Here is a 13,403-nt window from a genome sequence, read left to right as displayed (position 1 = left end):
TGGTGCAGGCACAATGGGCCAAATGGCCTCCTATGCTGTAATTATTTTATCACTCTGTGACTGCCACATTTCCTATCTTATATTTAGTGTACTTCAAAAATAAACCTTTGTTTTCAAATGACATCAATCTTCCCATGGCCAAATTTCATAACACATTTCACCATGTTAAAATACCTCTGCAATTTCTCCACCCAATATGTCAATATTTGCAAAAGGTACAAAATTGGGAATGTTTGCGAGTGGTGGATAACAGTTGGCTCAAATTCTAAAGAATCTTGATAAAGCTCAACTGAGGGCAGAGAAATGGTAGATGCAGTTTGACACTGAAATGTGCAGTTACGAGATTTGGTCGATGCAAAGTAGATGTGTTTTAGGTGACAAATAACAGTGTATTTGATGTGTAGGAGCAGGAATCGGTTCATGGGGACATGGACATGTCACTGAAACTTGTTTTACAAAACATTAAAAAGGAATTGCCGAGGTGCGTAGCACGAGGAATGGCATTTACATTGGGAGAGGCCAATTTAAAACTATATATGGTCCTGGTTTGATCACATCTGGAGTACTGCCTGCAGTTTTAGTCAGTTTAAAAAAGGGTACTCAGTTATTGGCGGGTGAACAGAGCTGATCCTGCGACTTGAGGGAATAACTTAAGAGAAAAGATTGATGGCCTATCAAGGGAATACAATAGAAGTGAGTAAAATAATGATAAATTGGATCTATGTAAGTTTTTGGACTGTGTACAGAACGTAAGCACAATGGAATATATTTGCAAATTAAGTGCAATGAAAATACTGGAGGAGCTTTTTTTCAGCTGCAAGGTGTGGAAAGTTTGTGTAACAGTTTACCGGCACAGGCAAGAAACCTCAATAAGTTTCAGTAGTGATCTAGACCAGTTCTAGTCAACAAATAAGATTCAAGATTATTAGAAATGTACCAAGGGAACACTGAGCTAGATGGACTCAAATTCTTCTGCTCAAATCTGTTGCCATCTAGTCAAGCTTTACATACACAAGCACAGAAGGTAAATTATGACCAGCAAACTCCCACAGAACTCAACACCTACTCATCTGTTTTAATGGCACTGGGTTGAGCGACAGACATTGTCCAGGATGCTAGGAGGACTCCTTTTTCTTTGAATAGTGCCATCATCTGTCTTCTGGCCTTGGTCTTATCTGAAAGATGGCATCCTCAACAGTGCAGCATTCCCTCAGATTTTACATTGAAGTGTCACCTTGAATTAAGATCTCAAATCCTGCAAGGAGGGGGGGGCAGATTGAAGCCACCAACCTTCTAGCTCTGAGGTGCAAAGTGCCATCCACTTCATCAAAGATCCTTAGATAGCACCTTCCAAACCCACGACCACTTCCATCTAGAAGGTCAAGGGCAGCAGATCACCATCACCTGCAAGTTCTCCTCCAAGCCACTCACCATCCTGACTTGGAAATATATTGCCGTTCCTTCGCAGTCGCTGGGTCAAAATCCTGGAGTTCCCTCCCTGACGGCATTGTGTGTCAACCTACAGAACATGGTCTGCAGCGATTCAAGAAGGCAGCTCACCACCACCTTCTCAAGGGCAACTAGGGATGGGCTATAAATGCTGGCCAGCCAGCGACACCCATGTCCCAAGAATGGCTAAAAGTAAAACAAAACTTAATCTAGGCTATTACTCAAGTAGGTCGGATACTGGGGTTATGTGTCAGAGAGCTGCTCAATGAAATAAACCCAGCAAAAGCCAAGAGGTTTAGAAGGAAAAAGAGTTTAAAATTGATAAATAATCTATCTGTGTGACCTGCAACCCTCAACACCTGCCCTCACTCAACTTTATGGCTGTTTAGCAGCAGCCAAGCATCTGATCTTTAGTTTTAGGTTTGAGTTAACTTGCTGCATGTAGCTTTGTGGCAGTGTATAATTTTTGTGTTTACACGGTATTGTATTGCAGTTTGCTCACTGTTTAAATCATTTCTACTGAGATTAAATAAACCAATTTTCAGTTTTATCGGGATTGATGTGATTTAAATTCCATGGACAGCGCTTCAATGAATTGATTTCTTTTTAATGGGCTTCTGTAACATTGCTATGGCAATACAGCCTCTGTTGTTTAATAAAGGTGAATTTATGCACTGTTCTAATTAATTAGATTCATTGAGTAAGCCCAGATGTGTTTAGTGCATGGCCTTTGCTTTGATGGATTGTACACACTGTTGCCCTTGGGCTGTGACTTGAAAATTATCATCAGCATCCTTATTTAAATCTGTTTTTCTGTATGGCGTTTAAGAAACACATTTTTGAAATACTTGCATTCTGCATTTTCAGTTTGATATTATGATTTATAAACAAAAGCTCCTTCATTGCAAGCTCCAAATCAGATGGAAGTTGAAAGGCAAATAAATAACTGATGAGGTGTCAGCTTGGGCTCGGTGGGTAACACATTGAGATCAGGAGTTTGGATCCCTCTCCAGGAACTCGGGCCCGAAATCCAGGCTAATATTTCCAATGCAGCCCCGAGAAAGCGTTGAACCGTCAGAAGTCCTGGTGAAACATTAAATCAAGGTTGTTTCTGTGCACTTGTGGGGACATAAAACATTCCATTACAGTAGCACATACTTACCCCTTGACCAGCATCAGTAATAGGGATGTCCTGGTCAATATCTCATTGTTATTGGCTGGAGCTCACTGTGCAAAGTGGCTGCCGCAACTCCTGCACCACAACAGCGAATGCATTTCAGAACTATTCCTTTGGCTTTAACCTCACTAGGTTTGTGACCTATGATGTGGAGATGCTGGCGTTGGACTGGGGTAGGCACAGTAAGAAGTCTAACAATACCAGGTTAAAGTCCAACATGTTTATTTGGTAGCACGAGCTTTTGGAGCGTTGCTCCTTCATCAGGTGAGTGCAGGATTTGGTTCACACACAGGGCATATATAGGCACAAACTCAATTACAAGATAATGGATGGAATGCGAATCTTAACAGGTAATCAAGTCTTTACAGGTACAGACAATGCGAGTGGAGAGAGGTTTAATAATTTAATTCATGACCTAGTACAGTCATGGAAGATCTATCGAAATATATGATTACTATTTCTTTCTTAAAGTGACTCATGCATTTGAGGACATTGCAGGAAGTAAAGGTGGACATTGTGGAGGCACTGGCGATAATCTTCCAGTCCTCCTTGGGTACAAGGGTGAGGCCAGAGGACTGAGAATTGCAAATGTTACACCGTTGTTCAGAAAGGGTATAAGGATAAGCGCAGAAACCACAGGCTAGTCTGTTTAACCTTGGTGGTGGAATAGCTTTTAGAAACAAGAATCTGGGACAAAATTTAACAGTCACTTGAATAAATGTGGACCTATTAAGGAAAGCCAGCACAGAGTTGTTAAGGGCATTTCGGATTTAATTAACTTGATGAGATCAAATAGGGTTGGTGAGGGTAATGCACATGAACTTTTAAGAGGAATTTATTGAGGTTCCATCTAACAAGCTTTTCAGCGAAGTTAAAACTTAAGTCCAAGGATGTGCAGGTTAGGTGGATTGGCCATGGTAAAAAAATTGCCCTTTAGTGTCCCAAGATGTGTAGGTTAGATGGATTAGCCATGGTAAATGTGTGGGGTTACGGAGATAGAGGAGAGGACCTTGGTGAGACTCTCTGTCAGAGAGTCGGTGCAGATTCGATGGGCCGGATGGCCTCCTGCACTGTAGAGATTCTACTATTCTATGAATAAAAGGGACAGTGGCAGCATATATACAAAGTTGGCTTAGTGACGGGAAACAGAGAATACTTGTGAATTATTGTTTATCAGACTGGAAAAATGTACTGTGGGATTCCCCAGGGGTTGTTTTTAGGACCATTGTTTTGCTTGACCTATATTAATAACCTTGACTTGCATGTGAATGACACAAACTTGGAAATATTGTGAACTGTGAGGAGGATAGTGATAGGTTTCAGAAGACAAAGACAGGTTAAATGGATGGGCAAGAGAATTTCAACGCAGGGAAGTAATGCATTTGGTAGAGAAAAGGAGGAGATGCAATATAAAATACAGGGTGCAATTCTAAAGAGGTTGCAGAAGGAGAGAGACCTGGGAGTATATTGTTGAAGGTGGCAGGCCAGGCTGAGAAAACAGTGAATAAGACTTATGGTTATCCTGAGCTTTATAGATAGCAACATAGTAAAGTTTATTTATTAGTCACAAGTAGGCTTACATTCACACTGCAATGAAGTTACTGTGAAAATCCCCTAGTCGCCACACTCCAGTGCCTGTTGGAGTACACTGAAGGTCAATTTAGCATGGCCAATGCACCTATCCTGTACACCTTTGGACTGTCGAGGAAACCAGAGCACCCGGAGGAAACCCACGCAGACATGGGGAGATCGTGCAAACTCCACACAGACAGTGATCTATGACGGGAATCGAACCCGGATCCCTGGCGCTGTGAGGCAGCAGTGCTAAACCACCGTGCTGCCCCATAGAATACTAATGCAAGGAATTTATGATGAACCTTTGTAAAGCATTAGTTGGGCATCAACTGGATTATCATGTCCAACTCTGGCATCAAACTTCAGAAAGGCTGTGAAGGTATTGGAGAGGGTACAGAGAGACTCAGGAGAATAGATCCAGAGATGAGGGAGTTTTGTTATGTAGATAAATTGGCAAACATGGAGCTGTTCTTCTTGTAGAAAAGATTGAGAGAAGGTTTTATAGAACTGTTCAAAATCATGAGGGGTATGGACAAAGTAGTCAGAGGGTATGGATAGGTAGAAACTGCTACCACTAGTGGAAGGGAAGGGTCACGAACCAGAGAACATCAATTTAAGATGAATAACAAAAGTACCAAAGGCGTCACAAGAATGAACCTTTTTATGAAGAGAGTGGCTAGGATCTGGAATACACTGCTTGAGAATGTGGTGCAGGCACATTCAATTGTGTCTTTCAAAAAGGCATTAATTAGATAATTATCTGAAGAGGAAAGATTTGCCACAGAGAAAAGACAAGGCAGCGGGATTTGCTCTTGCAGACAGCTGACATGGACACAGTGGACTGAATGGCCTCTTTCTGTGCCCTACCAGCTTTAGGATATCCTAGATACCATTTTGAAACAGGCCTTTGAACCCTATGCAGTAAATCATTCTGACTGTAGATATGGGCACTCCAATTACTGAGCTCTGGAGCTGACAAGTTAGTTCTATCGCCTGTTGTTATCGCTAATTTATCACTTCTCAAGCTCGCTCAGTGACAGAATCCATTTTGTACATACCAAGGCCCCACAAACAAAGATGAGATAAATAACCAAACAATTTGTTTTGGTTTGAGCATGAGTGCTGGTCAGGAGACTGGGAGTGGCTGAGAAATGACCAGTTGTTTGAGTAGTGGCCTGAAATATCTTCTATTCTCATCAGCATTAATGACACCTCTGACAGTGTGTCACTCCCTCAAAGTTGTGCACTCCCTAACAAGTTCACAGTGCTGGCTCATCACTAAATGCAGGAACAGTAATTGGGTGTGTTACATTGCTTTAGTTGCAGGAATGTTGCTTTGCTGTGTCCCTGCCCCCAGCATTATGTCTGAGCGCTTGTGTTGCCAAGAACCATTTATTTCCTTGTATGAATTCCTGTACTATGGAAACTGGATTCAGTAACTTGTATAATTGGTTTGAGGTGTCACAGATAACAGTTAGACTGTTTATCATTTTAATGGTTTGTGTTCTGGAGGTTTCAGCTGTTGTGTTTAACGACTATGCTATGAGATATAATTGTATATCTGTGTGTATGTGTGCGGATACTCAATTCAGTCCAGTGCTGAGGGAATGCTGTGTACTATCGGAGTTGACCTCCATCGGATATGATATTAAACAAGGCCTTCTCAGTTAGACATAGAAGATAATATGACACTACTGCAAAAAATACTGGAGCAGGTAAGTTCCTGCCATGTCCTGGACAATGTTTATTCTGAACTCGGTGATCTTGGCTACATCATGTTGCTGTTTGTGAATCCTTGCTGCACACATATTGGTTGCTTTGCTCTGTTTCCTACATTGCGACACCAGCTATACTTCAAAAATGATTTCATTGACAGTATAGTGCTTTGGGATATGCTGAGCTAATGAAAGACACTATCTTATTACAAGTTCTTGCGCTTTTATTTTTATTTTCTTAAAAGAAAAATCAGAAAGGTTTTCAGGACAGAGTGTGCCCAGGCCACGAGCTCCAACTGTGAGCGTCCTGCTTGAAAATAATGATGAGCAGGATCAAATACAGTAGTTTAAAGTTAGTATTACCAAAATACTTTGCACTTGGTCAGTGAGAATAGGGATTTCCGCAGACTGTGGGCAGCTACACGGAGTTTGTTGAAGTGAGGCAATGGTGGGTGAGTGGTCAGGCATCTGAATTGATTGCAGCCTGATTTTCCCGTCGCATTCTAGCATGATTCTTTGTGGAAACGTTTGCAAAGCTTTGGGGAAAGAACAGTGGGAATGGAATTCCTAATTGAATTGTGCTTTCACATAGCTGTCACAGACACAGTGGGCTGAACAGCCTCTCACTGCTGTATCATTCATTGATTTTGCGACCCTCCGTCAGTCATGGGGATTTACCCCACAGTGACCAAGAATTGAAAAAGGAAATGCAAGAAAACAAACTTGCATTTACCCAGACCTCAGGACATCCCAAAGCATTTTACAGACAATGGGGTGCTTTTAAAACATAGTCACTGTTGGATTATCGGAAACAAGGCACCCAATTTGCATACAGTCTTTGACAAAGCTGTGACAAAGGGTCATCTGGACTCGAAACGTCAGCTCTTTTCTCTCCTTACAGATGCTGCCAGACCTGCTGAGATTTTCCAGCGTTTTCTCTTTTGGTTGCATACAGTCTGATTCCTCAAACTGTAATCTGCTTTAGTGATGATAGTTAGAAGGATAAATATTGTTCAGGAAACCAGGAAGAACTTTCCTGCTCTTATTCAGAATAGTGCCATGGAATTATTTACACCCACTCAAGAGGACAGGCGGAGCTCTGCAATGATATCTCAGTCAGATGCTCCCTCTGACAGTGCAGCACTCAGTAATGTATTGGGGTGTCAGCCTTGATTAGATGCAGAGGACAGTCCTCCAGCCCATGTCAACAGCTGTTTCTCCTCAGAGGGTGATATGTGCTTAGGTGTGCAGGGAATACTTGGTGAGTTCTTTGGATCGGTGTTTACTAAGAAAGAGGAATCTGACAAAAATGCGTAGAAGCAGAGATTGTGTGAAAATTGAAAGGGCAAAGGTACTAGAAAGGCTGACAATTCTTAGGGTAGAAAAATCACCTGGTCTGGATGGCTACATCCCAAGTTCACAGAATGACTGAATTGTTACAGTGCATAAGGAGGCCATTCAGCCCATCATGTCCGTACCAGCTGTCCGAATTAATATTATGACTTAGTGCCATTACCCTGTGCATTGTTTCTGTTCAAATAATCATCTAATGCCCTTTTGAATGCCTCGATTGAACCTGCTTCCACCATCCTTCCAGGTAGTCCAGACCCCAACCACACATTTACTTCTTTTGAAAATCATTTAAAATCTGTGCCTCGTTATTCTTGATCCTTTTACAAGTGGGAGCAGTTTCTCCCTATCTACTCCGTCCAATTACAGGAAGTGATGGTGGAGACAGCAGAAGGGCTTGTCGTAATTTTTCTCTCATCCTTGGATATGGGAGACGTCCCAGAGGATTGGAGAGCGGTAAATGTGACATCCTTCTTGGAGAAAAGATGCAAGAGCAGTCATCACAACTACAGGCCAATTAGTTTATCAGCAGTGGTGGTGAAGGGTCTGGAATCCATAATCAGAGGGGGAAAAAATCAATAGGCATGTGGAGAGATTTGAGTTGATGAACGAGAGCAAGCACAGATCGTGTTTGACTAATCTGAATTATTTATTTGATGAAGAAACTTAGAAGCTTGCTGATGGGAATATGGTGGTTATTGACTATAGGGGTTTTTAAAAAGTGTTTGCCTAGGTACCGCATAAAAGGCTGGTTAACAAAATTGATGCTTATGCATTAGAAGTGTCATTGTCCAATTGGATAAAAGATTGGTTTAAGGACAGGAGGCAGTGAGTCATGGTAGATGGCTGTTTTTCGGACTGGAGGGTGGTAGAAGTTGATGTTCCCCAAGGGTCAGTGCTAAAACTGCTGCTTTTTTGATGTACCTAAAATACTTAGATCTTAGAGAAAAGCTTTCAAAATTTGCTAGTGACTTGGAGGAGTGGTAAACTGTCAGGATGATGCAAATGGGCAGACAAGTGGCAGATGGAATTTAATACAGAGAAGTATGAGGTGATGCATTTTGGCAGAAGGGATAAGGAGAGGTCATCTAGACTTAATGGCACAGTTCTAAAGAGTGTGCAGGAACAGAGGGACCTGGGGGTCCATGTGCATTGATGTTTATAGGTGGCAAAACCCACAAGTGGCTAGCAAAGCATATGGGATCTCAGTCTTCGTAAATAGAAGCATTGAGTACAAAATCAGGGAAGTTATGCTGAACCTTTATAAAGCTCTGGTTAGACCTCAGCCGTTAGATCTCAACCATTAGATCCCCAAGTATTGCATCTAGTGTTGGTAATGACACTTTAGGAAAGATGTGAAGGTCCTTGAGAGAGTGCAAAGGGAGATTTACCAGAATGATTCCAGGGATGGAGGATTTTAACTACAAGAATAGATTGGAGAATCAGGGGTTATTCTCCTTGGAGGAAAGGGGATTGAGGGGAGATTTGATAAAGGTGAACAAGATACAGGCTTAGATAAGTTAGACAAAGAAAAAGTTTCCATCAGCTGATGGTACAAGATTAGGGGACACGTAGTTAATATTTTGGGCTAGAGATGCAGAGGGAATGTGAGGAAGAATGTTTTAACTGGAGTGATAGTGACCTGGAACACCCTGCCAATGAGGATGCAGAAAAATATCAATAATTTCAAAAGGAAATTGGGTCCCTGAAGGAAATAAACCTGTTGGGTGACGGAGATTGGGCAAGGGAGGTGGGACTTTTTGGATTACTCCAGGAGAGCCAGTATGGACTGGATGACTGTGTGGCCTCCTGCTGTGCTGTAAATTACTCTTGGTGATCAGTTATGTCTGACCAGCTATGAAAAGTTGAAATGCTGTGGAGATCATTTGTGTTGTGTATTGCACTATAATTAGCACACACTGAACTGCAAGCAGCCATTAGTAAACTAACACTATTTACACCTCCTCAACAGTAGGGGCAGTATAATAAAATGCTCAGCTATGAATTACAATTTGCTTGAGGAATTTTAGTTGGAACAACTGAATTTGATGAAATCTCAGTGGCCTGGATACATACGTGATCTGAAATTATTTAAAATTTTTAATCATTTGTCAGAGGAGGAAACCATCCAGCCCATCATGCCAGTGCTACCTCTGTCAAAGAGCTGCTCATTTTGTCCCACTCCCCAGCTGTTTCCCAGCAGCCCTGTATCTCCAGACATCTGCCCTTTTTTATAAGTAAAAACAGAAAATGCTTGAAATTCTCAGCAGCTTAACCAGCATCTGTGTGGAGAGAGAGTTAACTTTACAGGGTTCTGATAAAAGGGCACTGACTCGGAACATTAACTCTGTGGGGACAATCTTACTAGAAAAAATTCTAAGTGGTGAACTAGCATGAATATGGGAGAGAATCACGCTGATTTTTAGGGCGAGTTAAAAATCCAATCTTGTCACACTTTGAGGAAAAAATGAAGCAAGATCTGTTTCCCATCAGCAGGTGGAGGAAGCGGGGCCTAAGCCCACCCGAAAGCCGGTAGTTTACAGCAGAGGGCACCATTGTGCATGCGCAGATCTCTTTGTTCTGTGCAACAGCCCACCCGCACACCTCCCTTTAGGTCTCGCCCCCTCCCTGTAGGCCCCGTCCCCTTGGCAATGCCCAGTGCCTGATTATTCAGCTCTCTCGCGATCTTAGCAGCCCACTCCGCCCAACGACCAGCGGGGCGAGAAGGTAAGATTGCCCCAGTGTGTCTCCGCAGATGCTGCCAGATCTGCTGCGCTCTTCCAGCATTTTCTGTGTTTACTTCAGATTTCCAGCATCCGCTGCATTTTGCTTTTGTTCTCTTTTTTTAATCTAGCGCCTGCTGCCTTATAAGCAGTGCGTTCCAGATCACAGCAACTCATAAAACACCTCGTTCATCTTGTTCCTTATCAAATTACCTTAAATTGTGATGCCTTTGGTACTATCCCACTTTGGAAACTGATTCTCCTTATTTATCCCATGAAAACCCTTCATAATATTTCAAATTTATAGAACATTTTTTCTGAAGCTTTCTTTAAAATCTTGACGCGTTAATTGGGGGTTTTGGAGAGATTCTAACACTTTAGCATATATTGCGATTGCCAGAGCAGATGAGAAATATTTTATTTGTTTTTAAACACAGCGAGTTATGATCCGGAAAGCTGTGCCATGAAAGGGTGGGGTAAAATCAGATTTGATTGTCATTTTCAGAAATGGAATTGGATAAATACTTGAAGGGGAATCATTTTTAGGACAATGGAAAGGAACAGCGGTAAGTGAGACTAATTGGATGGGTCTGTCAGAGAGCTGGTAAAGCCACGATAGGACAAATGGCCTCCCTGAAGATTGTACCTCATGACTAAAATGCATGATATCAGCCAATCTCATCAGTGGAGCTTCTAAACTGATGGTTAATTAGTTTCTTTTTTTACTATTTTGCTTTGAAGCTGCAAAATGTTGTTTGCCTTTGAGACTACAGAAATGTCAGATGTATTTCAGATGAATAACATCTCCCTGTAGATTCCCATCATTCTGCCACCAATAATGAAACAGGCAGTTATTATCCTGTATTTGCTGGGGCCATGGTTGAGTGCTGTGGAGGATCGTCTTGAAACGTGCACTGCCTGCTCGTCAGTCTTTCATTCTGTCCAACGCTCCTCACTTTGAGTGCAACCTCTAGAAATGTTGTTGACATCTCTGCACCTGATTTTATCAAAAGAAAAATCTATTGTCAGAGATTGTTTCTACATGATCTTACACTGCCTGGGCCAAAGAAAAATCTTTTATAGCTGTAATCATAGGGTGAAGCAGCATAGAAGGAGGGAGGCCATTTTGACCCATTGTGGCAATGCCAGCTCTCGGACAGACCCATCCAATTAGTCTCACTCACCCCTGCTCTTTCTCATTATCCTGAAAATGATTCCCCTTCAAATATTTATCCAATTCCCCTTTTGAAAATGACAACTGGATCAGATTTCACCACCCTTGCATTCCAGATCGTAACTCAGTGTTTATAAAAAAAATTTATTTTGCCAGTAGCCTTAAATCTGATTAATCACAGCTCTGCCATTGGAAACAATGTCTCCTTATTTACAACATTCAAAACCATTCATGTCTATGAACACCTCTATTTAATCTCTCTCTCACCACCTCTGCGTGAAAGAGAATGATCCCAATTTCTCTGGAGATGGAGTGTTTAATTCTCCTGCTCCCTTGTCTCTGGTGCCCAAATTGCTGTTTAATCTACTTGTAAACTATTCGTTCCCCTCGTTAAGCATCAGTTTGCTGGAATGTTCTGAGGATGTGGAAGGGCAAAGGGGCCACTAAATCTGATGCCAATTTGAGACACTTTGGAGAGCGCTGATACCCTGGAGTTCAAGGATTAGAATGTTAATGGTCAGTCCCGCCAAGAATCTTCACGAAACAATCAATATTAGAGGTATACAAAGTTATGTAAGGACAGGTGACCAGAAGTTTGGTCAAAGAGGGGGATCAAAGTTAAATTTTATTTATTAGTCACAAGTAAGGCTTACATTAACACTGCAATGAAGTTACTGTGAAAATCCCCATGTCGCCACATTCCGGCACCTGTTCGGGTCAATGCACCCTAACCAGCACATCTTTCAGGATGTGGGAGGAAACCGGAGCACCCGGAGGAAACCCACGTAGACACGGGGAGAACGTGCAAACTCCACACAGACAGTGACCCAAGCCGCGAATCGAACCCTGGTCCCTGGCGCTGTGGGGCAGCAGCGCTAACCACTGTGCCACCGTGCCGCCCCTGAATCTGATTAAGGGTATATTAAAAGAGTGGTAGAATAAATTTAGGCGGGGCCAAGGATGAAGACCAGAAGTTGCGACCCAGGCATTTGAAGGTACCGTCATCACTGTTGCAGTGATAATAATCGGATATACTCAAGAGACCAGAATGGAAGGAGTGCAAATTTCCCAGAGTATGACTGGCAGGTTACAACTCCTGTCTGATACTAAAAGTCTGGAGAGAAGCCAAGCTTCCATTATTTACTTTGGCAGGTGATTGTAGACTCTACATTCTGTGAGCAGCGCAAGATCATTTGAGTAACTACCTTCAACATTTGATCAGTTACATTTTATAGAATGCTGCAGGAAGTCTGTACTTGTTTAATTTTTATATAATTTTGTTTCATTCGTGGGGTGTGAGCAACGTTGGCAGGGCGAGCAGCTATTGTCCTTGAGAAGGTGGTGGTGAGCTGCTGCAGTCAGTGCGGTGAAGATGTTCTCATAGTGCTGTTGGGGGGGTGGGAAGCTCCAAGATTTTGACCCAGTGACTGTGAAGAAATGGCAATAGATTTCCAAGTCAGGATGGTGTATGACTTGGAGGGAAACTCGCACATTGAAGTAATTTCCATACATCTGCTGCCCTTGTCCATCAAGATGGTGGAGATCAGCGGTTTAGCAGATGCTGCCAGTGGAACATTGGCAAGATGCTGCAGTGCATTTTGCAAATGGTACACACTGCTGCCACTGTGTACCAGCAGGGGAGGGAGTGAATGTTTAAGGTGGTGAATGGGGTGCCAGTTAAATGGTCTGTTTTGTCTTGGATGATGTTAAGACTCTCATGGAGTCATATGTCAGATTTTGCCCAGCCAAGTGAAGAGAATTCCATCATTAGTTCCTTGTGGATGATGAAAATGCTTTGGGGAATCAGGAAGTGGGTTGCTCAATTCCCAGCCTCTGACCTGCTCTTGTTGCCACGGTATTTATATAGCTGGTCCAATTAATTTTCTGGTAAATTATGACAGTTAGGATGTCAATATTGGGGATTTAATAATGGGAATAATGTTGAATATTAAGGTGATTTTATAGCAGCTCAATTACTTCAAGAAATTTACAACTAACATGACATTTCTTGGGATGTTTGAAGTCTTTTAATGTATTATAATTTATATTCTGCTCAACTAATAAATGCACTTTGTTCCCCCATGTCTCCCACTCCAGGTCTGACCCTATGGCACCGTTTGTATCAGGAGGAGATGATCTCGATCCATTTGGGTACGAAAACATTTATTTGATAAATACCTTTATGACTTAGTGTTGTCTCTCTCAATCTTATTCAAACATCATGATATTAATTCCAGGAG

The 13,403-nt window shown here is 42.1% G+C and overlaps 1 protein-coding gene across 1 annotated transcript in view; it reads left to right on the top strand.

Moving 5' to 3' along the window:
• Positions 1-13,403, top strand: part of psmf1 (proteasome inhibitor subunit 1) — a 56,631-nt gene that overhangs the window by 29,617 nt on the left and 13,611 nt on the right. The window contains exon 5 of the mRNA XM_078236899.1: positions 13,261-13,314. Coding sequence (XP_078093025.1) covers positions 13,261-13,314 — 54 coding nt within the window. The remainder of the gene's footprint in view (positions 1-13,260; positions 13,315-13,403) is intronic.

Source organism: Mustelus asterias, chromosome 20 (genome assembly GCF_964213995.1).
Source record: "Mustelus asterias chromosome 20, sMusAst1.hap1.1, whole genome shotgun sequence".
Classification (NCBI taxonomy): domain Eukaryota; kingdom Metazoa; phylum Chordata; class Chondrichthyes; order Carcharhiniformes; family Triakidae; genus Mustelus; species Mustelus asterias.
The sequence above is the reverse complement of the archived record's forward strand: the minus strand, read 5'-3'. Positions and strand labels throughout refer to the sequence as shown.